At 43.6% G+C, this 26,654-nt stretch overlaps 1 protein-coding gene across 6 annotated transcripts in view; it reads right to left on the bottom strand.

The window, feature by feature from the left end:
• The window catches only part of MPDZ (multiple PDZ domain crumbs cell polarity complex component), a 171,741-nt gene that overhangs the window by 115,790 nt on the left and 29,297 nt on the right, over positions 1 to 26,654 (bottom strand). For all 6 annotated transcript variants that reach the window (XM_044272308.1, XM_044272325.1, XM_044272334.1 and 3 more), the window contains exons 4-13: positions 25,469 to 25,687; positions 24,929 to 25,068; positions 24,532 to 24,745; positions 23,824 to 23,952; positions 21,730 to 21,939; positions 19,972 to 20,086; positions 19,710 to 19,798; positions 18,708 to 18,897; positions 15,022 to 15,102; positions 7,014 to 7,099 (exon numbers count right to left, since the gene is read on the bottom strand). In XM_044272308.1, the coding sequence (XP_044128243.1) occupies positions 7,014 to 7,099; positions 15,022 to 15,102; positions 18,708 to 18,897; positions 19,710 to 19,798; positions 19,972 to 20,086; positions 21,730 to 21,939; positions 23,824 to 23,952; positions 24,532 to 24,745; positions 24,929 to 25,068; positions 25,469 to 25,687 (1,473 nt within the window). The remainder of the gene's footprint in view (positions 1 to 7,013; positions 7,100 to 15,021; positions 15,103 to 18,707; positions 18,898 to 19,709; positions 19,799 to 19,971; positions 20,087 to 21,729; positions 21,940 to 23,823; positions 23,953 to 24,531; positions 24,746 to 24,928; positions 25,069 to 25,468; positions 25,688 to 26,654) is intronic.

Below are 26,654 nucleotides of genomic sequence, written 5' to 3'. Positions count from 1 at the left end.
CTCCCTCCCTCCCTCTATTGTAATAATAGCATTGGGGCCAGTGTGCGCGCCCCCCCAACCCCCCCCCCCCCTCCCTCCCTCTATTGTAATAATAGCATTGGGGCCAGTGTGCGCGCCCCCCCAACCCCCCCCCCCCTCCCTCCCTCTATTGTAATAATAGCATTGGGGCCAGTGTGCCCCCCCCCCCCGATCATCGGTGGCAGCGGAGTAGAAGATTCATACTTACCTGGCTGCTGGCTGCTGCGATCTCTGTGTCCGGCCGGGAGCTCCTCCTACTGGTAAGTGACAGGTCTGTGCGGCGCATTGCTGTCACTTACCAGTAGGAGGAGCTCCCGGCCGGACGCAGACATCGCAGCAGCAGCAGCCAGGTAAGTATGAAAATCTTCTACTCCGCTGCCACCGATGATCGGGGGGGGGTGTGCGCACACTGGCCCCAATGCTATTATTACAATAGAGGGAGGGAGGGGGGGGGGGGGGGTTGGGGGGGTGCGCACACTGGCCCCAATGTATTAAAACAATAGAGGGAGGGGGGGGGGGGGTTGGGGGGGCGCGCGCACACTGGCCCCAATGTATTAAAACAATAGAGGGAGGGAGGGAGGGGGGTGCGCACACTGGCCACCAACGAGTTAACAACAGGGGAGGGGGGGGCCGCACAATGATATTCAAATTGGGGAGGGGGGGGGGTCTGCCCCCTGCTGCCTGGCAGCCCTGATCTCTTACAGGGGGATATGATAGTACAATTAACCCCTTCAGGTGCCGCACCTGATGGGGTTAATTGTACTATCATATCCCCCTGTAAGAGATCGGGTGCTGCCAGGCAGCAGGGGGCAGTCTTGTACACAGTTTGTAGTGTATTCTAACTAGAAGCGTCCCATCACCATGGGAACGCCTCTGTGTTAGAATATACTGTCGGATCTGAGTTTTCACGAAGTGAAAACTCAGCTCTGAAAAAGCTTTTATGCAGACGGATCTTCGGATCCGTCTGTATGAAACTAAAACCTACGGCCACGGATCACGGACACGGATGCCAATCTTGTGTGGATCCGTGTTCTTTCACGGACCCATTGACTTGTATGGGCCCGTGAACCGTTGGCCGTGAAAAAAATAGGACAGGTCATATTTTTTTCACGGCCAGGAAACACGGCTCACGGATGCGGCTGCCAAACGGTGCATTTTCCGATTTTTCCACGGACCCATTGAAAGTCAATGGGTCCGTGAAAAAAAACGGAAAACGGCACAACGGCCACGGATGCACACAACGGTCGTGTGCATGAGGCCAAACTGGCAGAACGCTGAGCTGATAGTCTACAAATGAGGACGCATGAAGAAAAATCCACATTATGGTGGAGATTTATCAAAACTGGTGTAAAAGAAAACTGGCTAAGTTACCCATAGCAACCAGACTCCACCTTTCATTTTCCAAAGGAGCTCTGTAAAATGAAAGATAGAATCTGATTGGCTGCTATGGGCAACTAAGCCAGTTTTCCTTTACACCAGTGTGATAAATCTCCCCCAATGGCCTTTATTTCTTAAAGCTGAAAGGACGCATTAGATCTATGTTGGCCAAAACTTTGGCCGACCATCTGATACAGGTGAGGCCTCCTGACTCTCCCCTGATGACAAAGGAGATAAGGATTGGTAAGTTGGGTCTCAACTGCCCGATACTTTTGATCTTGGGGAAACAAGCCAGACATAAGGTAATTGCCTCCTTTTCCTATTCACTATACATGCATGCTTGGCCGAGCAATGCAGTCATACGTATGGGAGGATTGGGAGAGAGCTGTTGGCCGATGACAGTCATCTCATGTGCACGACCAGCTCAAGGCAGAAATTTTAAATAGACCCACTGAACAGGTTATGGTCAAATCACATCATCTTTATTGCTTAAAGGAGTTTACAAGTGGTCAGCAGGGGTCTGACACCACATACCCGTGCCGATCAGCTATTCTGCAGTAGCTGCAGCACCAGAACATGGTTCTTCCCGTTATACAGTGGACCAAGCTGGTTACTGCAGCACGGCTCTTACTGAAGTGTATGGCAGCAGAGCTGCAGTGATCAGCTCAGTCCCCTGCACAATGGACAGGACTGTGCAGTTCCGCCAATGCAGAACAGATGATCAGTGGGGTGTGGGAACCCCACCGTTCAAATTGTAATGGCCTATCCTGAGGATAGACCATCACTTGTAAACTATTTATGACCTATATACTTAGGGTCTGCGGTTTGATGGGGCAACGGCATTTAGGCGGGAGCTGTGGCCACTTCATGGCGATTGTCAAAGCTTATGTATTCCCTCCCTGTACAATGACCTCTGCACAGGTCACAGAGCAGGCCTAGAAAACGTTTCCAAGTCAATAGGGTCCCCTCCAGTCCATTGTGTCTATGGACATTGGGGTTGTCGCAAAGCAACTTTTTTTATGCTGTGTAAATGCTGTTAAGAACTCAGACAAGATGGCAGCCCCCATAATCATGTTCAGGAAATATAGAACAAAAATCTACAATAAAAACAGATTAGAAAAAATGCAGATGTGTTACTATCTGGTTTCAACTGGCAGATAACATTTCCTTTAAGAGCACCTCTGAACCACACTTGTCTATATGGTGAGTGTGTTTTTCATATAGAGTAGTTCCACCACTCAGACGGCCAGCTATGAGCCAGAGTGCGACACACAATCACTACATGGTAGCGTACTCATTCATAGCTAGACTCACAGTCTGGGTTTGTTTAAAGGGAAGTTTTACTTTGAGACATCATCTAACATATCACTGAAATATGCAGTCTTAAAGTTGTTCAGGGTTGCAAAAACATGGCTGCTTTCTTCCAGGTGGTGTGCAGTATTGCAGGTCAGCCCCAGGGACGTTAATGGAAATACTCAACACAACTGACAGGAAAAGGGCTGTTTCTTGAAGACGACAGTTTTTTTAATTTTATTTTTTTATTCTTGAACAACTCCTTTGAAGAGTCACTGTACTTTCACACAATTTCATTTAATAGAGAACGGTGTAACTAGCAAATTATGCCTGTGTCCACCTGAAAAAAGCTGCAACCACTAGGGGGTCTCACTTTCACCTAAGTTGTAGCCCACTGCCTATTGTTAGGCCAGATCGGTCCCTAGTAACAGAGACACAGAAGGCGGCTGATAGGAAGTGGGGGCATGTCAGAGCTAGTGGAGATTGTGAGCCTGATAAAAGAACTGCTTCTACACTGCTTCTGAATATCACAGGAGCACCCTGCCTTTCTGTAAGTGTGATTTATCCCTCCTTATCTGTTCTATGAGCTCCAGAGCTGAAAACATACATAGTGAGATGTAAGGGAAAGATGTCACAGCAGTACAATGATGACAAATTTTACAGAAAGGATACACCCCATGCTTCTGAGTGAAATGCGTCTAGTTGTGCAGCTGAAACAGGTAATAATATGGCTAAAAAACATTAGGGAAGCCCAAAAAAAACATTTTTTCCTTCACAATTATGACTGTACAAGGAAGCACAGCCATTATGCAAACTTTTTTTGAAAACTCAGGTACGTTTTAAGTTCCAAATATCTTTGAGTCACAAGATGAAGGAGCAAAGTACTCACAGGAGTGTTGCAAACCATTATTCTAGTGACCAATGGCAGTCACAGCCCCACTAATAATCTGTTTCAGTCCTTGCTATGTATTCCAGTGTACCTAAGCTTTCACACGAAGCATGGAAGGTGCAGAGGCACTTCTCAGAGGAATCTGCACTTTCTACTAGCAGAAGGACCCGGCTTTGCATGGGTATATTTAATCTATTTCATTTAATGTTTGTGTGTGTCGTTAAAAGATATCAACAGTATTCCCAACAGCGACCTCTACAGTACCCCGCTCCTTTACCAGTGAACTCCGCATTCCCCTACCCCTCAACACTGACCCCCCCCCCCCCACAGTGCCCCACCACTTTAAAACGGGACCTCCACAGCAGCCCATCCCCTTAACTTTGACCTTCACAGCAGCACCCCCCCCCCTCCTTTAACAGTGAGTTTCACAGCACCCCAATCCCTTGACAGTGACCTCCTCAGGGGCCCGCCCCCTTAACAGTGACCTCCACAGCAGTTCCCTCTTTAATAGTGGCTCCTGCCCCATTAACAGTGACCGCCACAGTGGCCGTCCCTTTAACAGTGACCTCCGCCCCATTAACAGTGACCTCCACAGCAGCTGCCCCTTTAATAGTGGCCCCTGCCAGCTTAACACTGTCCTCCACCGTGCCCTGCCCATTTAATAATGGCTCCTGGCCCCTTAACAGTGACCTCCACAGCGCCCTGCCCCTTTAAGGCTAGGGATACATGACGACATGTGTCGCGCAACAATTTTTATAATGATAGGCTATGGTGTCGCACTGCGACATGCTGCGACTGGATAGTCGCAAAAAATCCATCCAAGATGGAAACCTGGAGTAAAACTGTTTGTATGTGGAGACTAAGGGCCTGCAAGCTTCTATTGGCTGATAATGGACATGTGACCGTGTGTATGGCAGTTACAATATGAAGAGAAAGACTTGCAGGCTTGTATTGGCAAATGCAGGTAATTTTTTGGGAATATCTCAGGAACGGTACGTCCTAGAGAGCTGTGACCCCCACAAGATTTCTTTCTAGGTAGCAAGGCATGTGTATACCAAGTTTCATTGAAATTGATGGTTGCGTTTTTGAGTGATGGCGGAACATACATACATACATATATATATATATATATATATATATATATATATACACACACATACACACATACATATATATATATATATATATATATATATATACGTCCTTCTTGATAAAGATGGATCCGTACTCCGAATGCTGCAAATGCAGAGCAGAGCCAATGCAAGTGGAAGGTGCAGAAGTGCCACTACAGCTTCTGTGCTTTGCGTGAAGGTTTACAGTAGGTATCTTTGAAACATTTTAAATAAATGGTCATCTATGAAAACCCCTCTAAACTCCAGCATACTTTCCAACTTTTGATGGGCCGAACTGGGAGGCAACAGAAACGGTTTCTGGGCATTCGCACACCCCTTTTATCAGGTTATGCCCCTGGTTGGCACAGACCATGACCCTTTTATACAATACCCCACCCCTCTCAATGCACATTTGACATGGCATCCTGGCACCACATACAGCTAAGGCCCATGGAGGGCTGTTTTCTCTGAGAAAGCTGCCCCCTTTGCAGCATCTGGGAGAGTTGCCAGCTCTTGCAGGAGTCTGAGAGGTCTCCTCTTTTTTTTTTTTTTTTTTTTTTTTTTTTACAGACGCCCCGGTAACATTCCAGGAAAGTCAGTAAGTATGGACTTGCATCTTGCTACAGCATGTGCCCACAAATCAGGCTGTGCACTGCATGCTGACGCATACAGAGGACTCCTAAATTGATGCGATACAATGAGAAGACTCATCCGCATGCAAGCGCAAAGTGGAGGAATGCAAACGAGAAAGATATTTGAAATCGGTATATATATCGATTACTGTTTAGTAGCAAGATTCTTCTAATCAGTAAAATCTGCTACTAACGCTAATAGCAATTAGCACACACAATGTAGGAACTTTGTGTGATCATGTCACTGTTTGTGCATATGCCTTAGTGCAGGGATCAGAATTCAGAACATAGCCTGCCACAAAGAATAGAAAGATAAAAGGTAAAGTATTTCTAAAACACACTGTACTATATAGACACATACAGTGCTGCCCATAATTATTCATACCCCTGTCAAATTTTAACTTAGTTACTTTTATTCAACCAGCAAGTAATTTTTTGACGGGAAATTACATAGGTGTCTCCCAAAAGATAATAAGACGATGTACAAGAGGCATTATTGTGGAAAAAAACATTTCACTACTTTTATTTACATTTGAGTAAAAAATACAAGATGTTCCGCACTGTGGAAAATCTCAGAGGACGTGGTCGGAAGCCAAAAATGACACCTGTGCTGGCCAGGAGGATAGTTAGAGAGGCGAAAAAGAATCCAAGGATCACCACCAAGGCCATCCTGGTGAATCTGGGCTCTGCTGGTGGCAATGTCTCAAGGCAGAAAATCCAACGGACACTGCACACTGCTGGGTTCCACGGATGCAGACCAAGGAGGACGCCACTTCTACACAAAAGCTCGCTTGGCCTTTGCAAAAGCTCATCTGGACAAAGAAGATGACTTCTGGTCTTCTGTGTTATGGTCAGATTTAATTGTTTGGTCACAATGATATTTCCTTCATTTGGCATAAAAGAGGAGAAGCCTTCAACCCAAAGAACACCATCCCCACTGTCAAACATGGTGGTGGGAACCTAATGCTTTGGGGGTGTTTTTCAGCCAATGGACCAGGGAACCTAATCACAGTAAACGGCACCATGAAAAAAGAGCAATACATGAGGATTCTCAACGACAACATCAGGCAGTCTGCAGAGAAACTTGGCCTTGAACACCAGTGGACATTTCAGGATGACAATGACTCAAATCACACAGCAAAAGTGGTGAAGAAATGGTTAGCAGACAACAAGATTAACGTTTTGGAGTGGCCCAGCCAGAGTCCAGACTTGAATCCAATTAAGACTCTGTGGAGGGAGCTAAAGATCAGGGTGAAGGCAAGAAGACTCGCCAACCTGAAAGATAAAGATGAATGGGCAAAAATACCTGTGGAGACATGCAAAAAGCTGGTCTGCAATTATAGGAAGCGTTTGATTGTTGTAATAGCCAATAGTAGCTTTTCTATTGATTATTGAGAAGGGTATGAATAGTTTTGGACTGGACACTTTTTGCTCAAATGTAAATAAAAGCTGAGAAATATTTTTTCCCCACAATAATGCCTCTTGTACATCGTCTTAATAGCTTTTAGGAGACACCCATGTCATTTCCCGTCAAAAAATTAGTTGCTGGTTGAATAAAAGTAACTTTAAGTCAAAATTTGCATAATTTGAATAATTATGGGCAGCACTGTATATAGAAACCAGTATAAGAAGCCATGCAATAAGATTCTAAACCATCAGACACAAAAGCAGCATAGTTAAAATTAAACCTACCACAATCTCATAATTGTCACCCATAATTCTTTGCCACTTGTTTCTGAGAGCATCTTCCTCAGTTAAGGTCGGGATACATTCATCTTCTGGGGGAGGGAAACAGAAAACAAATATTCATCTTAATATGCTAGCTTTAAACATAAAGATATCCTTAATGAGGGTAATGGTTTCATCCTGAAATAAGGGCCATGTTCAGAGGTGATGGATTTGTTCCGGATTTTCTAAGCGCATCCCAAACCTCCGGTCTGTATCAAAGTCCGGCTGTATAGATGTGAATGGAGTTTTCAAAACCTCATTCCCATGTGACAGATTTTTCTGTATGAATGAGGTTTTGAAAATCCACAGCACGTGAAGATGTGATATACGGAAGACTCGGCATGGAACCTGTAGCTGACTTTTTTTCCCCCATATGTCTTAACTTACCCTAGATGTAGATGTCAAATAAAATATGCAAAATATTTTCGTGAAGTTTCACTTGTTTTCACATATTAAAGTCACAGCAATGCCAAGCATTATTTTAAAACACATCATAGATTTTTACCATTTAAAGCGGGTTCTCCAGCTCTTAAAAAAATGTTGGCTCCTCCCGTCCCCGCCAGACCTATAGAGGGAAGCATACCTACCTACTCTCTGCTGCTCCATTCCTGCTCCTTTGGTCTACCACTGCGATCGCAGACCGTGTTCAAATGTGCCACTGCAGCCAATGACTGGCAGCAGCGGTTAGGTATGTTCCGAACTGCACATGACCCACTCCTGGAGAACCTCTATAAGGTAGGTTTACATTCATTTCTGACCAACCAGGTTGATCTCAAAGATGATGAAATTGGTCAGAGTTGGCCGTTTACACACACAGATAGATATTTTGCTACCTCTTCTATCATCATCAACCTAAACAAAACCTTTCTATTCCCTATAATAAGGCCCTTTAGATAAGCCAATAATTGCCCTCCCTAAAATGGTCACCAAACGCTCATTTATCAGGTGAAAGTATTATTGATGCAGCACCCAAAATCATTGCTTCTGGGCAGCAGATCAGGAGGCTGTATAAACGAGAATCTGGAAACAACTGCAGTGTCCCACTACGTGATTGTGGGCACCGCAAACTTGTTTTATTGTGTATTATTGTCATATATTATGCCTGTATGCTGTATGTCATCTCATGTCATATTCTCCCATGTCACAATGTGATTCTACACGTAAGATCCTTTACACAGGCCTAGTTAAGCTGCACTACACTAGTTTCTCCACAGTGTATATATAGCTTAGCTCAGGCCCAGTTAGGTAGTGTCTGGTTCAGACCAGTTTAGTCAGAGAGCAGCCATGAAGTAGCTGCTTGCTGGAGGGAGGCCTCCTGCCTCTCTGCTCTCTCCTTGTTGGCTCCACAGCCCAGGGTTTAAAGCCACAAGATTCCACCCAGAGGTTAGAAGTCCACTTCTACAGCTCACTCTTCCGGGGTGACCAGTGTCCAGCTACTAAAGCAAGTATTCAAGGGGATTTTTATATTGTCTTAAAGTCAAAGGATAGCACACGGCCATACTTAAAGGCTTCCCAGGCACCTTTGCAAGCAGGTGTAGGACACAGCTTCCGGCATCCACACCTCCAGTTTAAACCCTTAGGACAGATAGGCCATCTGTCAGAAAACCCTGGAAAATAGTGGTCCAAGAACTCAGCAAACCACCTTCAAGTCAGGTTAGAATCAGGCGAGAGTTTTTACCAGCCAAAGACTTTTATTTCTTCAAAGCCTAGTCTGAAGCAGTAGCTTTTATATATACAGACGTGGACAAAATTGTTGGTACCCTTTGGTCAATGAAAGAAAAAGTCACAATGGTCACAGAAATAACTTTAATCTGACAAAAGTAATAATAAATTAAAATTCTATAAATGTTAACCAATGAAAGTCAGACATTGTTTTTCAACCATGCTTCAACAGAATTATGTAAAAAAATAAACTCATGAAACAGGCATGGACAAAAATGATGGTACCCCTAGAAAACACAGAACATAATGTGACCAAAGGGACATGTTAATTCAAGGTGTGTCCACTAATTAGCATCACAGGTGTCTACAACCTTGTAATCAGCCATTGGGCCTATATATATGGCTCCAGGTAATCACTGTGTTGTTTGGTGATATGGTGTGTACCACACTCGACATGGACCAGAGGAAGCAAAGGAAAGAGCTGTCTCAAGAGATCAGAAAGAAAATTATAGACAAGCATGTTAAAGGTAAAGGCTATAAGACCATCTCCAAGCAACTAGATGTTCCTGTGAGTACAGTTGCACATATTATTCATAAGTTTAAGATCCATGGGACTGTAGCCAACCTCCCTGGACGTGGCCGCAGGAGGAAAATTGATGACAAATCTAAGAGACGGATAATCCGAATGGTAACAAAAGAGCCTAGAAAGACTTCTAAAGAGATTCAAGGTGAACTTCATGCTCAAGGAACATCAGTGTCAGATCGCACCATCCGTCGTTGTTTGAGCCAAAGTGGACTACATGGGAGACGACCAAGGAGGACACCATTGTTGAAAACGAATCATAAAAAAGCAAGACTGGAATATGCCAAACTACATGTTGACAAGCCACAAAGCTTCTGGGAGAATGTCCTGTGGACAGATGAGACAAAAATCGAAGTTTTTGCCAAGGCACATCAGCTGTATGTTCACAGACGAAAAAATGAAGCATATCAAGAAAAGAACACTGTCCCTACTGTGAAACATGGAGGAGGCTCTGTTATGTTCTGGGGCTGCTTTGCTGCGTCTGGCACAGGGTGTCTTGAATCTGTGCAGGGTACAATGAAATCTCAAGACTATCAAGGAATTCTAGAGAGAAATGTACTAGCCAGTGTCAGAAAGCTTGGTCTCAGTCGCAGGTCATGGGTCTTGCAACAGGACAATGACCCAAAACACACCGCTAAAAACACCCAAGAATGGCTAAGAGGAAAAAATTGGACTATTCTAAAGTGGCCTTCTATGAGCCCTGACCTCAATCCTATTGAGCATCTTTGGAAGGAGCTGAAACATGCAGTCTGGAAAAGGCACCCTTCAAACCGGACACAACTGGAGCAGTTTGCTCATGAGGAGTGGGCCAAAATACCTGCTGAGAGGTGCAGATGTCTCATTGACAGTTACAGGAAGCGTTTGATTGCAGTGATTGCCTCAAAAGGTTGCGCAACAAAATATTAAGTTAGGGGTACCATCATTTTTGTCCATGCCTGTTTCATGAGTTTATTTTTTTACATAATTCTGTTGAAGCATGGTTGAAAAACAATGTCTGACTTTCATTGGTTAACATTTATAGAATTTTAATTTATTATTACTTTTGTCAGATTAAAGTTATTTCTGTGACCATTGTGACTTTTTCTTTCATTGACCAAAGGGTACCAACAATTTTGTCCACGTCTGTATATATATATATATATATATATATATATATATATATATATATTTATTTATATGAGATAGATAGATAGATAGAACTAAGAGCCTGTTTCTTCTGAGGACTTACATTTCCCTACCCCTGTATGCATGAGACGGTATTTTATACTGGGATGTACCAAAGACCGTTTTATAAATTGGATGGAATTGTTACAAGGAGCAAAGCTCAGTAAAAGTTATAATTTGGATTGCACCATCCTTGTCTTCAGTTCCTCAGTTAACACTACAGGAAATGGTTGTACTACCACAAAAGGTACTGGCGTCACGACTACAAGGGACCTTGCCATAGGCACATTAATACATACCATTAAGGGCACCTCGAACCACCATCTGGCCCGTGTCCCTTACACCAGCGTGTGCCCCAGAGAACTCTTGTGCCGTTCTCCTCTTCACTTATGCGAGCCTGCCCAGTGACTACTTAACCGTGAGTAACCAGAACCGTATTTACCTCGGCCCACCTATTGCTCACACCGTGACCTCATGTATAATTACCCCTGTTGGTCTGGCATACCGCACAATGGGCCAGATTTACTAATCCTATAGATGGCATAAGCTAAGGCAGGCTGTCTAGACCTGCATCAGATTTATCACAGTCGCTTAGGCTGGAAGATAAATCTGGGGCAGGGATAGACACTTTTCACTGACTCTATACAAACTACTAGTTGGCTTAATTTGAGACAGAATTTTCCACCAGGACTGTGGCACAAGTTTGGCGCATATTTGGCCACTTTCCCTTGAAGCCCTGACCCTCATTGAGCATGTTGGAAAAAATGTAACAATCCCTAGATGGACCAAACTGCATCACTTTTTGTCCTGAAGACAGTAATACAGTTGAATTCAAGAAGGCACCTGCAACCATTGGCCAGGTGCATAAAATACCTGGTGCTCCTACATTAATTAATGCTGAGTGCATCAGATCTTTTTTTACCTGGCTGGTGGCCATAAGGAGGGCTTGGGTGGCCCCTGGGCATCAGCCCACCGGGAAATTTTCCTGTAGGGTCTATGTCCAGTCCCCCCCGATGCTCAATATATTTATTTCTTGTGAGCAGTTATGGAGTTACAATATGTCCGCTTGCATTTAATGTTCAAAATATTGAGGTTACTTGGGATGATCTTCAGGTGGTACTACAAGAGACCAACACCATTAACATCAGGGAACCTTGAGGTATTTACTCTGTGGAACTTTTCCAAGTACCTCATAAGTTGGGATCTGACACCCGGGACCCCTACCGATCAGCTGTTTGAGAAGGCAGCGGTGCTCGCAGTAGTGCCATGGCCTTCTCCGGCTTTTCCTAGGCCGTATGACTACATGTTTATCGGTCACATGGCCTAGGTCCAGCTCAGCCCCATAGAAGTGAAGGGCGCAGAGCTGCGATACTAAGTACATTCGCAGTGCTTGGTGTGCACAGGGAAGGCCGTGGTGCTCACAGGAACCCCGATGCCTTCTCACACAAGTATCACCATAATCCGCAGGATCAACCCTAACCAGGCAGTAGGTCTAGTTTCACAGGACTGATCCTGCGGAGGGGTGCTCTTTAAATGGGAGCTGTATGAGTAAAATGGGAAGAGAGGGGCCAAGTACCGTAAGAAGGGTTGATTAATGCACTTTAATAATATTCAGACTAAGATATTTCAACCCAAATACCAGTGCTTATCAGAAAACGTAGAAGAACCACAAACAAATCAGTGGAGCTGTCCAAGCCATTCATATTATGAGTTGGAAAATGAAATCATTGACTTGTTTGGTTGCTATGAGCATCTTCTCCACTTTTTCCTTGTACTAGATTTTAGAAATCTCACTAAAAACAGTTAAAAAATGATGCGACGGAAAGTAACATTGGCAGCCCAAATGTAATATTCTTCCAGAGAGCGAATCAGTCAGGATGTGAGCTTACACATTTATGGGGTAGGTCACATCAGTATACAAACTGAGGCTACACAGCCATTAAACAGAACGCATGATCACTAAGCTTCTCTAAAATGAAAGCTATATTTCAGTGCCAATGCCGTATCTTGACAAATGTAAAGGATTCGGTTCTTCTGCCAACGTAACTCGAGAACTGCCACTCATCTATTATTTTCCACAATTATTTTTCACAGAATGATTGGTAATCACACTAAACATGCCAATAATTCCTACAAATTTCAAGAGCAGACATCTTTTTTTTCTTTATTTAAAGCCAGCTCAGGCTCGAGGATATCAGGAGTGCCACTACGTTATACAAAGCCGCCCAGCCAGCGTTTCAGATACATCAGCACGACGTCCAAACAGCACAAGCTCACCAACTGCCAAAATCGTAGTTTTATGGAGAAAATCCTGCAAATGATCATCTGTCAAAGTGTCATAGCAATGCTACAGGAGTTCAAGAGGCCTATTCGGACCTTGGGGGGGGGGGGGGGGGGGCGATATAAAAAGGAAAAAAGCAAAGACACCAAAGGATACAGTATTTTGGTTATACACTATATTACTGAGATTATTACCTGTCTGCAAGGGTTAACCATCTCATTCTCATTTAAAAGAAAAGGTAATGGGAGGAAGAAATTAGACATTTCAAGGGTAAATGCACTGGTAGAAGGGGGCATATTGGGAACCACTACTTGTCACAAATGTTTATATATATATATATATATATATATATATATATATATATTAAAGGGTTCTCTGAGATATTTTTTTTTGATGACCTATCACTTTTATTTCTGTTAATTTTCAAAGTCTGTCCCCAAGGTCAGAAAAGGCCATTGGAGAGACTTCATTAGTTCATATGTGGTCTGCTCTCATTGGAGCCCAGTTGTTTCTGACAGCCTAGCACCCATCTGGGTTTAAGGACCATGCCAACAACTGCAAATTTATTGCAGCCGTCCTTTACAAAGACCTGGCAGGCACTTTCAACCCTATTAAACCAGACACAATGCCTAGTATTGTTGATCCCGCTGAGCAAAATCCGTGTATGCCTTATGTGAATTGGCAGTGCCGTTTAGGTGCACTTGTGGTTCGTATTAAAGTGCACTGAGGGGCAGGCCCAATGCCCCTTGGTACAACTTGACTGTGATGCTGTGTCTCAGCTGCCACTCACCTTGATTCACAGGGCCAGGCATCGCTCATCCAGCCTGTAATCCTGCACCTGCATCGTTACTTACACTCTTGGGGCATGTGCAGTACATTTGCTTCGGCTTTTCTGGCAGCTCCGATGACTACTGCGCCAATACTGGTGCAGGATTACAGGGCCAGGCAAGATACCCAGCCGCGTGAATCAAGGGGAGGGGCAGTTGAGACGCAGTATTGGACCTAAGGTGCACATAGTGGCTCAAACATGCCGAATACCCAATTTGCATAATACAAACTTTAACTGCGCGTAAACAGCGCAACCAAATGACATAAATAAGTATGTTTTTACAGTATCAACCCTATCAGACGAGGTGCCTGGTTTGGAGCGTTGATGCTGCTAACAGGTCCAATCTTCCTGATTTTTTTAGTGAACATACAGAGCAACCTTCTAATAGCAATTTTGAGCACTTGCAGGGAAAAAGAATAAAAAAAAAAATATGAAAAATTTAACGCAATTGGGTGAGATTAGGGAGCGAACTTGGGTTTTCAAGTTCGACGTACAAGGTTTAGGTTCAGGATATCTAAGAATTCCGTCCGTGGTAGCGGAATCCTTAACGGAATTCTTAGATAGCCCGAACCTGGTATGCCGAACTTGAAAACACAAGTTCGCTCATCCCTAGCTGAGAGTGACAAAGTATAAACTGCTAGTGGAGCTTGGTCAATGATCACACTACCACTCTTTATTTTGGGTTCTGCAGCAGTGTCACCTTAGTGCTGGGTGGCATCTCCCCTTACTGTGATACAGGTTGCTCTTCACGTTATCCAGGAGCTCGATCAACAGATCTCTCCAACAACCATCTTGGCTGAAATACAAGTCCACGTTGAAAGAGCTTAGAATGACATACCTCAGGAGGATATCCTGCATCTGTATGACCATTACCATGCCAGAGATGCCACCCAGTATTAATGTGACCATGCACCACCTTGGTTTTGTGACAATTGACCACGCACCACTAGCAGTTTAGAATTTCTCAACCCTATTAAGTTTTCCAGATGTTCTTTTTTCCACTAGTGTAATATGACAATAAAAATCTATTCCTAATTTTTACGTGAAGTTGAATCTTCCCAGAATAAGACCCGTTTTCTTTGTCCGATAAAAGAACATACGGTACAAGTGTAGCAGTTTACAACAAATAGCAATGGTAACAGTTATTGCCTGAAGCTCTTTTGAAAAATCCCTTTGGTTTGATACTTTACTCAAACATGACATAAAACGTGATAACACCCATATTGTTATTCTTTACTTTACATCACAGTGAAATAATACCAGCATATGCAATTTTTTGAAATGGCTCCAAACAGAGATGCGGGTCACTGTAACTTTATTTTTAATAAATTCTTTAAAAAAAGCTACAACTGTCAGATGCCACAGTATAGCTAGAAGGAAGATCTGAGGGACAGCTGGCCAACTCTACCCCTGACAGATTGCTGCAGACTGCTTTTCCCATGGAAACCTGTACCTGTTTGTCCGCTTTTCCCTTTTGATGCAGGCTGCTTGGCAGTGGTACTGATCACTGATGATAGCAGTGGAGTCCCATTTTCTGTAAAATAAAGTAGATGGCATACGTGAAAGTAATTCACAATGTGCGCTGGCATATAAACTGCAATACAATAGGGCTAGGCAGTCCTCAATGTGAGCCTCTTCCAATGACAGTAACCAAGATGTAAACTCTGTAATGGCAAAAACATACCTGCATCGTAGAAAGAAAAAGTTCTGGGCACGTATCTTGGGAGATGGCTAAGATGGCCATACACATTAGACGCATGTGGTTGACAACTCCCTCTCCCTCCCAAAACCCCTATACACATGCACACTCAAAGGCTATGTACACCTTTGGGGGCATTTTTTTAAAATTATTATTGCATTATACTTATTTTGAGCTAAAACAAATATTTCAATTGGTCTTTATTAACAATATGGAATCCTTTTTTCTGTACAGAGCTGACATGCTCTACTAGCGACCTGTAGATTTTTTTGTCCTTTCCGTCATCTGAGGAGCAGGCGGCCTCCTTATGTCTGCTCTCTCACATCATAAACACTCATTAAAGCTTAATCCTTATCTTACTGATAAGAATGCAGCTTAGGCTATGTTCACACTGGCATTTCTGGGTCCGCCTGTGAGATCCGTTTCAGGGCTCTCACAAGCAGCCCAAAACGGATCAGTTCAGCCCCAATGCATTCTGAATGGATAAGGATCCATTCAGAATGCATCAATTTGGCTGCGTTTGACATCCGTTGCGTTTTTTAGACGGTCACTAAACGCAGCTTGCAGCGTTTTGGTGACCATCTGACAATGCGGAGCCAAACGGATCCGTCCTGACTTACAATGTAAGTCAATGGGGGCGGATCCGTTTTTCACTGACAATATGGTGCAATTGAAAACGGATCCGTCCCCCATTGACTTTCAATGTAAGTCAGGACGGATCCGTTTTGAACGGATACAAGCGTTTGCATTATTGGTGCGGATCAGTCTGTGCAGATACAAGACGGATCCGCACCGAACGCGAGTGTGAAAGTAGCCTTACATAAGTGTTTGTGACCTCTCAGAAAAGGTAATTAGATGGGCACAAAGTGAAAGTACCAGGGACACAGTTAGAAAAACAATTAACCCCTTGTGACTGAACAGCTCAATATTTTTAATAAAGGCCAATTAAAAATATGATTTTTAGGCAAAAATGAGTTGAATGCAATCATAAAAAAAAAATGGACCCCAAAGGTTTACATAGCCTTTAACTAAGCATTCCTGGAAATGCAGACCACCGTCTACTTAGCCCCTCACACGTCAATGCATTTCCATATGCATTTTGACCTTGTATAAATTACTTATAGTGGTATTCCCGTAGAAAAAAAATTAATAAATACGTGAACAGGTATAGCGCTTTTCTTGAAAGAGAGTGGACATGTTTTCATGAAACAGGGTTTCAACGTGGTGAATACAAGCTCATTTATTTTTTTTAACCATCTCACGCCCATCCCATATCCGACTTGTTACACTTGGCCGTCTTCATCGCTCAGTCTGATAGGTCATATGAGCAGGGAGATGGACAGTGATAGGGGACAGCGGTAGTAACAAGAGGCAGGCTAGGAGCCTCTGCGTGTTACACAGGTGTCTTCAGCGCTCAGTAGAACTGAAGACCGACTCTCCTTAGCAATGCTCAGTTAGAGCTTTGCCTTAAAGGCTCTTTACACTTGGTTTTCTAGTACAAAGAAACATCTTTCACTAATAAAATATTAAATTGTTTAACATCCCCATCTCTACACTAAATTAAAAAGAAACTGAAACAACATGAATGCGAATATATCCATTTTGCGGCCTGCAAACCGTGGCTCAGCTAAACATGTATACACCCTGTGTTCGTCCCGCACTTTCCCGTTCCACACATCCCGCACTCTTGTAAAAATGCCTATTTTTGTCTGCAAAACAGACCTGAATAGGACATGTTCTATATTTTCTGTGGTGCAGTGGAATAGACATAAGGATGTGGACAGCATGGAGATTGGATGAGGACCAAAAATACGATTGTGTGCATGAGGCCTTTTAATGCAAAGCAGAACTTAAAGGGAACCTGTCATCAACTTTATGCTGATCTCACTGAGGGCAGTATAAAATAGTGACAGAAATGCTGATCTCAGCGGTGTGTCACACATCAGCCAAAAGTAAGTGGTTGCTGAGAACCAGCTTTATAATTATTGCAGCCCAGGCCTTCTTAGCAACCACTTCTTTTTAGCTAATGAGAGACACACAGCGGAGATCAGCATTTCTGTCACTACGTTATGCTGCCCAGTGAGGTCAGCATAAAGTTGATGACAGGTTCCTTTTAAAAGGGGTATTCCAATAGCAACAAGTTATCCCCTATCCACTGGCTCCAACCAGCACGAACCCTCAAACATAAATATGAGAGTCCTGTGCCTCCCTATATGGAGTCGAGTATGAGTGCTGCTGCTCCTTTCAGCTCTCTGGGACTACCGGAGATTACAGCGCTCATGGAGGAACGGTACCATAGAGGAACATCTCTTCTTATGATCAGCAGGGGTCCCAGCGGTTAGACGCTCAACGGTTTAATTTTCATCCCATGGGGCATAACCTTTTGTACCCAGAATAATCATTCAACCAATTTTACTAACCATTAAAAGGGATGTTCCCACTAAAACACTAGTCCCCTATCCACAGAGTATAAGGCCTCTTTCACACAAGCGTGACTGATTAGGTCCTGATGCGCTCAGTGACACTCGCACCATTTTGCAAGCAAGTTCAGGCAGTTTTGTCTGCAATTGCGTTCAGTTGTTTCCGCGCTGGTGCAATGCGTTTTGCAGAGTTTTTCACGCGCGTGATAAAAACAAAATGTTTACAAACAACATCTCTTAGCAACCATCAGTGAAAAACGCATCGCATCGGCACTTGCTTCCGGATACAATGTGTTTTTCATGCAGCCCCATTTAATTCTATGGGGCCAGAGGTGCGTGAAAAACTCAGAATATAGAACATGCTGCGTTTTTCAAGCAACGCAGAACTGATGCGTGAAAAAATAAATGCTCATGTACACAGACCCATTGCGTGACTCGCGTCACGCATCGCACCCGCGCGGAAAACTCGTTCGTGTGAAAGGGGCCTAAGAGTCTGATCTCAGCACTGTGCAGTCCCAAAGATGTAAATGGAGTAGTGATCACTAGTGATAAGCGAACTCGTTTTTCAAGTTCGGCATACAGGTTCGGTTTATATAAGAATCCCGTTATGGATCCTGCTACCACGGCCCATAACGGAATTTTATGATGGCATGCACCACGGAAGCCTATAAGAGGCATTCCATCAGAATAGCGCATAAACTTCTATTATGACAGAATGCAATATGGAATGGCTTCCATGGTGCATGCTGATGCCGCCATAGAATTCAGTTGTGGTCCATGGTAGCAGAATCCGTAACCTGCATGCCGAACTTGAAAACAAAAGTTTACTCATCACTAGTGATCACGCATGCACTCCACCACTACATTCTGGTAGGAGACTCTGGGACCTCCGCCATCGTGGTCAGAGAAGGTCCCAGTAGTTGCAGCCCCCCCCATGATCAGGCACTTCTAAGTGTTGTTACTGGGAACACTCTAAACTTTATCATCTACAGAAACCATTTATCTGAAGGAAGGCTTTACCTTGGTCATCCTCTACATTTTCTAATGCCACAGTTTGGTCAATTGATCTGCCACATTCTTCAGTTTGATGACAGACGACATCTTGTTTTTTTCCCCTCCGAATTAATGTTAGGTGGACAGTCTGCCCTGTGTGACGCAAAACTTCCACAGCTTGCTGGTTGGTGTAACCCTGGAGATTGGTTCCATCAACCTAGACATATTGGTAAATTGATTTAGTAGCAGTTATTTTAATAAAGTTTGGGCAGATAGAACAGATTGATGTCCAGATGACTGTTAATCTGCTTTTAAATAATCTTTGTTCTTCTACAAAACAAACAACACACCCTCTTAGAATATATCACACCATCTGCTTTACTCTACATGGCACATAATGAGATGGAGACATTATGATCCCAGGAAAAATAACAAGCTACCTTCACAAAAAATAAATAAATAATAAATCACTTTACTGTAAACCAATAATTACGGTATAATACAAATAATAAGAATGCAAAAATTGACTTCATCGAAACAATCATAATTCATTGCTTTCTGGGATTTACAAAAATTGGCAAAGATCAGGAAAGCTAATTAACAAAACAAAAAAATTAAGCTATCCTCACCGCAATGACATGCTGTGAATCCATATTATTACTGCAGCCAATCACTAACCTCGACAGCATGTGACCGCCAGCGATTGGCTGCTCAAGACTGGCCGTCGATTATTCGGGTGAGCATAATATATATAAAAAAAAATTAAATCCATGCCAATTTAAAAAAAAATCCCAGACAACCTTTTAAAAAGGTGAGGAATCGGGGCGTCTTGGCCAAGCTGTGGACACCCCTCTGCATTGGGCATGCCCAATAAGGGTTTAAATATTTCCTAAAATTTCTCATGTTCTATGGGGTGGGAGAATCATGAAAAGGTGGCTATATGGCTGTGTGCTGTTCAAGTATAAGTAGATGAGGTAAGACAATGACGGAGAATAATCTTGATAGCCTATACACAGAATTCATACTCACAGCAATGATCTGATCGCCAACATGGATCCTTCCATCCTGCTCCACGGCACTGCCTTTCGTAATGCTTTTCACAAAAATACCAGAGGGCTCTGTAAACAGGGGAACAATCAAGTAAGGGTTTGTACTTTGGTCCCATTTGTCCTACCAGAATAACCGCACGCTAACTGCTCCATAAGCATACTAACGGGGTGGGCCCCGTGTTACAACCCAGTATGGCACCCATAGAAAGGTAACGTCAGACTGAAGTGCAGAAGGTACTTGCCTGCATTTTTGTCACCAACATAACCGGCAATAGTTATTCCTAAGCCCTGAGTATTCTTGGATAGTTTGACGTCAAAGGTTTCACTGCCAGTATCTCTTTTTATTCCAACATTAGCCTAGAGAATAAGGAGCACACACTGAACACATTACAAATAACATAGACAGAAAATAATCTGCATCAACCATTACTACAGTAGGGTTTTATTCGGACCTGAAGGTAAATCTAGACTATCCACAAAGCATTCTTAAAGGGGTTGTCCGCTTTTTACTTCTGATGACCTATTCTCACGATAGGTCCTCACTATCAGATCGGCGGAGGTCTGACTCCTGGCACAACCACCAATCGGCTGTTTGAAGAAAAGCCCGCGCTGCCTTCTCTGCTCTGTTTACCTGCTGGCCGCAGCAATTGCAGTGGTGGGAAGGTGTAATTACAAGTATGGCGCCCCCATTCACTGATATGAGACGGCTGTCTGTTCAAAGTGCATGGGAAGAAGCTTTCGCATAGAAGTGAATGGGGGCGCCACACTTGTAATGACACCTGCTCACCACTGCAATTGCTGCGGCCAGCAGGTACACCGAGCAGAGGAGGCAGCGCTGCTTTCTCTTCAAACATCTGATCGGCGGGGGTGCCAGGAGTTGCACCCCCGTTGATCTGATATTGATGACCTAGCCGGAGGATAGTTCATCAATAGTAAAAAGCGGACAAGCCTTTTAAAGGAGTTGTCCAATAACAAACATTTATCTTCAAGTCACAGGATAGGTAATAAGTGCCTGATTGGCGGAGGTCAGACCCTTGTGTTCACTGGAATGGGTAACCAGCGTTTCTAGATTTGAATGAAACAGAGCTCACACACGTGCACTGCCTTTGTCAAAATGGGATCTCTGGAGATATGTACTGTGTAATAATAAGTCATTCAAGGGGAAGTACATTATTGCAAAAACATAGTTGTTTTTTTCCCATCATTCTATCCACAGGCTGTGTGCAGTATTGCAGCTAAGCCCCATTTAATTCAATGGCGTTCAGCTGTAGTACCAAAAACACAGCCCATGAAAAAGCATGGCACTGTTTCTGGAAAAAAGAAGCCATGTTTTTCAAATCCTGTTTCTTCTTGTCAGCATCGTCACTGGGACATTGTGTGGGTCCTAAATCCCCATCCACATCTAAGTCCTAGTTGCCCCTCTCAGAGTTCAGTCTGCACGTGTAGCCAGTAATTCAGGACTTGCACAATGCATCAATGACACTAAACCGATGAGGACTGTGAGATATTACATTTATGCTTAAATTATTACATATCAATAAGAGGGATATGAACATCATTTAAATGTTTTTACAATTCCATCACAGAGCCAAGTTTACAATGGAGAGACCTATTGCCCCAAACATCATGTATTATTGTGGTGGTAGCCCAGTGCCAATGCTGCATGTGGATGACTGTAGATCTGTGGTTCAGCAGGCTCCGAACAGGCAGCGGATAAGACAACCCTTTTGAAGTAATTTCTTTTCTACAGGCATAAGAAGCTAGGACTATTCCTAGAGTCTGTCCAGCCTCTTCCTGCTCTAGTGAGCAGGTACTTAATGGAAGGACTAGTGCAGAAGGTTTGAGAAGGTATTGACGAAGAAATGGAAAGTTCTTGCAAGTAGCCATAACCATTCAACCAATACATATTTAGGGGCATAACTGATTTTATATGGTAAAGTCATTTCATTTGAAGGTAGCATGTAAATCAGAGTTAGAAGAGAGTTTAAACGTATTCAAACCTGCAGTTCCGGTGTAGAAGTTGTTAATGGAGGCGTCTGAATCCCAGTAGAGACCACTGAAGTCGGATCCCCCAAAGAGCCTCGGGCAACAACCAGCTTTACACGGTTTCCACACTGCCTCAAAACCTGGGCAACCTGTTCACTGCCCATTCCAGCAAGATCTGTCTCACCTATTTTTAATATATGGTCTCCACTGCGCAGCCTACCGTGCTGAAGTATTAAAAAATATGAAAAAGCATGTCAGTATCATTCCAATAGATCTCAGTCCACCATTACAACTTTTGGATAATACATTTCTTCATCAGATATTGCAATGCTTTTGCAAGAAATCAAACTGGCCTCTAATGTATCACTGGTAAGGGATAGTAAAATTGCAGGACTAGTGACAGTTATGTTTCCCTATGGAAAATGACCTAGTCTGACATTTTAGGGGATTTTACTGTGGCTCATAGACAGACCCATGGAGACTTTGTGAATCTCAGCCAAAGCTAGTAGAATGGCTGTGGCTCCCTGTGCAGCACCATTGGTGGATGCAGATTTACAATCTATGGCATGTGTTACCCTCCCAAATAATCAAATAAAGCGTGTGTCGAACAAGACCCATGAATCTGGCCTCAAAGGTCATTTTATGCGGCTGACACAAGGTCCAAATACGGAAGAAATTAGGACATGCTGTGGCCATTGGAAGACACTTCCCTCACTCACACACTAAAGAACAGACAGACAATCTAGTGAGGGTCTGCCTGGGAGGTGCAACTCTGGCAAGGCTTCTACAGATGCGTGAACGACGATTGGCTTGGCGGCTTGGGCACCAGAAGCATAGAGAAGCTTCAGGCTGGGCTGCCGCTGTTTCCATTTTCTCCACAACAGTAAGAGATGCTGTTGCCATCGTGTCTAAGAGAGTGTTGACAGGCGAGTCCCCACTTCACTGTCACAGGAGAGTCCTCACTCGATTGTCCTTTCTTAAGTGTGTGAAGGAAGCAACATGGCACCAGCTAAGTCAAGAGAGTGAGCTTCAAGGAGGACTCATGACTAAAGTAGAATAAAAAGGGAACCCCCGACATATGGTCTCTGGGGAGCCGATTTGTATAGGGCAGGTTCTGGCAGTAATGTAAACTGAGAAAGGGCAAATGCACACAACCGTAAGGGCTCTGTGCCCGTATTGCAGACCACAAACCCAAACCCATTGACCTGAATAGGTCCACGATCCGCAAGGTATGGCCAAAGATAGGACATATCCTATCATTTGCAGAACAGATACATGGATGGGAAGCCCACGGAAATACTGCAAAGAGCTTCCATGGGCTTTGGGGTATGTGCCTCCGCACAGCAAAATAGAACATATCTTGTGGAGCGTGGACCCATTCAAGTCAATCGGTCCACATCCGCAGCAAGGAGTGCACACAGCCAGCACCCGTATATTGCGGATTGCCATTTGCGGTCCGCAGCATGGGCACATAGCTCTTACGTATGTGTGCATGAGCCCTAAACTGGAAGGCAGCCAGTGTTTGGCAGACGGGGTGGTGAGAGAACAGGAAGTGGGCACTAGCTTGCATTGTGTGCTCAATGGCCATTTGAAGGCAACTAAAACGCTCATGTGGGCCTAGGTGAAAATGAGTTTGACAGCCCTGCAATAGAGAAATCAGCACTAAGTCACATATACTCAAGCAGGTGGCCATGTCAAACACAGGTACAACTTCTGTTATTTCTATTGAGGTGCTCCAAAGCACAGGAACATGAAAATATTCACAGTAGTAGGTACAGTAAGATGCATTGTAATGCAACGTTGTTCTTAATCCACATTCTGGATAGAATACATGATATCGGGCTTGTAGTAGATCTGACATGGATTAGTTCTTATAAGGAGCTCTGCTACAGACCCAATACCAAATGTTTTATCTGCAGTATGGATCAAGAACAAATCGGTGAGTGTGGTGCATATCTACCTCTCATAAATGTAGGTGAGAGAAGGTGAGGGAAGCCAAGGAGTAAAGAAGCTGACAAACTAAAAAACAAAGCTGGGCTACAACTCTGATTTTAGCTGGTGCCATCAAACTACATTAACAAGCAGGTCCAACAACAAAAGACACATACCTGGTCTGCGACTCCCCCTGGTAGAATGGTTTTCACTATAACTCCAGTTGATTTTCCTCCAACAATTCCAAAGCCCAAACCTGAGCCGTCATTTACCAGTTCTATAGTCTCCACATGCTGCCAGTTCATCTGATGAGCATGAAACAAAGACTGAGGATGTTACCGTATTTTCTTCATTTAAGCCTATTAAAGTACAATAGTCCAGTTTCTTTTGCAAACTGACATAAGCCCTGCCACCATGGTAAAGTCACTTGCCTGTGAATGTATATAGGATTTCTTAGAAGAAAATTCAACACTGATCATCTGAAAGGTTTATAGGGTTTTCCAAGTTATTTTTTTTTTAAAACAAATGTGACCTATCGTTTGGTCGCTGGTGGGAGCCCAATTCTATGACCCCTTCCAGGGTGAGCCTGGTATTGCAGTTCAGTACCACTCTGGCCCAAAGAGCTTCATTCTGAATGGAAGGGGTCTCATAGGGACAACAAAGGAATTGTGTTAGCTTTTTTGGGTGGGGGGGGGGGGGTTTAACAGTTTTGTATGAATACAGGCTCACACAAGTGTATTTTGTGTGCCAATCAGGTACCATCGGACAGATTTCAAATACCACGGACGGTCGTCTAATATATGTGTATGCCAATGTATCTTGTCATTTTTCAATATTATCTAACTTGATATACCTATTCAATGCCTAATCAATACAGTACTCACAGGACTTGAAAGTGCCGACACGGTGCTGGCATCAGATGGCGTGCGAGATACCACAGGACTAGCTAGTTGGGGTAATGGGCCTCTTGCAATCACCATCTGCACATAATCCTTTGCCCGCTGCAGTAAGTGAATAGCTTGGTGATGTGTAATTGTTTGATCAAGAGGTTGACCGTTAATGGAGAGAATCTGATCAAATTCCTTCAACCGTCCATCCCTTAAACATAATGAAGAAGAGAAATAATAGGGACGATGCTGAAAAGACAATCCTACATGTGCATCAGCTGTGATTTTACATAAGCTTTCTGTATGAACATCATTAGTGTATTACATGAGGGTTTTTGAAGGCAACATCAAATTTCACAAATAGCATCAGTCCCCAATCAAGGGAAACTCTCACCTATGAGCAACACCTCCATCTTGAATGCCCTGTACAAATATCCCAAGTTCTCCTCGGTTCTCACTCTTAAGGCCAACAACACTAAACCCAAGGCTACCGCTTGCAGGTTTATCCAGGTCCAGTGTTTCCATCTGACGACTCTATATAATAGCAAGAGGCAATATACATCGATATATTCAACAGTGCTTTGAAAGGACATAATAGGTCACAGCTAATTTCAATGCTAATACACTGTAAAATACAGTAGATGGAAAGATAGAGAGATCACCAAACAGACTTTGATAACTGTGCAGAACAGCAGAAGAGTGAGTTACAATTATGAATACTTATAAGTATTTGCCACTTATAAGTTAATAGAGGATGAAGCATGGATCTACACTTTAGTCTCCACTGTCTTCTATGTGGAATTCTAATATTTAACAAAATAGCAAAAATAATTGCTTGTTACATCATGTAAACCTTGCAATTTTCTGTAGGTTAGCGTATTTTGTGGAACATGCCCATAAAGTAAAAAATGTAATTGAAAAAAATAATACATACTTGAGCCATCCGTTTGACAATTTGGTCAAAATCCTCATTAGCCTGTTTGCCGTTGATCTGAGGAAATGAAGATGGTACAAAAGTTTCCTCAGAGTTAAATTGACTACCATTCTGTTGGGCCAATGGGTAGGGCTCAGTCTGTGTTGAAAGAGAGCTTGATCCAAATGGAGAGATCTGTGCAAATTCTGTTCCTGATGATCCAGTTGGTGTGGCATTCACCTGAAATGAAAAATGTGAGACAAATTATACCCCTCTGTACCGCCTATTATCTTACATGTTCCCTCTTGCCATCTCACAGACCCCTAGACCCCTGCCTAACTACTATCTCCCCTTTACCTTATACAGATCTCCCCAGTCAGCCCCCCTTCCCCGACCAGTGGTACTTTTAAATTTACCAGGCCCTCATTGCCCACAACCTCCTGTGTCTCTCCACATCGTACCTACCAGCCAGCTTCTCACCCTTGAGCTCTCACACCTGCCATGTTCTGTTCCCTCCCTCTATACACTCCTGCCACCTAGTGTCTTCCACCAAAGTCCCTAGAACATCACTATCTCCCCCTGTCCCTCCACAGAGTCCTTGCCAACCCGTTTCTCCCCCTGCCCACCCCACAGTCCATGTCGCTTTTCTTTACCATTGCTCCTTTCCTCTAGAGCAGGGGTGCACAACCTGCGGCCCGGGGGCCACATGCGGCCCTCGATACCATTCTGTGCGGCCCCCAACCATCTGGTAACAGACATGTATGCCTATGTCTTGTGGCTGCCCACATGTATTTTTCATGTATTTCTCCCATTAGATGAGAGTCCTGGAAGTGTAACTAGACATTAATGTTATATAATGTGTGTTCAATATTCCATAAGTACAAAATTTAAGTTGTTAATACACCTTTGAATTTTCATTTCGGCCCTCGTCATTGGTTCAGTCTCGCAATGTGGCCCCCAACCAGAAAACGTTGTGCACCCCTGCTCTAAAGGGTCCCCACACTTTGTGTCCCACCCTTTTCCACCAAGTTCTTCTACTTTGTGCTTCTCCCTTTTAATTTACTGTATCTGTGGCCTTCCAAAGGAACCCCAGCCTGGTTGTTTCTCGATCCCCCCCTCCCCAAGGCCTAGATTCCTTGGCTGTATGGAGCCCACAAATTTCCGGAGGTGGCCTTATGTAAAATGATAGTAAAAGCTAAAACATTTT

This window comes from Bufo gargarizans, chromosome 1, assembly GCF_014858855.1.
Source record: "Bufo gargarizans isolate SCDJY-AF-19 chromosome 1, ASM1485885v1, whole genome shotgun sequence".
In the NCBI taxonomy this organism is placed as follows: domain Eukaryota; kingdom Metazoa; phylum Chordata; class Amphibia; order Anura; family Bufonidae; genus Bufo; species Bufo gargarizans.
Note: the sequence above shows the minus strand (reverse complement) of the source record. Positions and strands in the feature narration are given on the sequence as shown.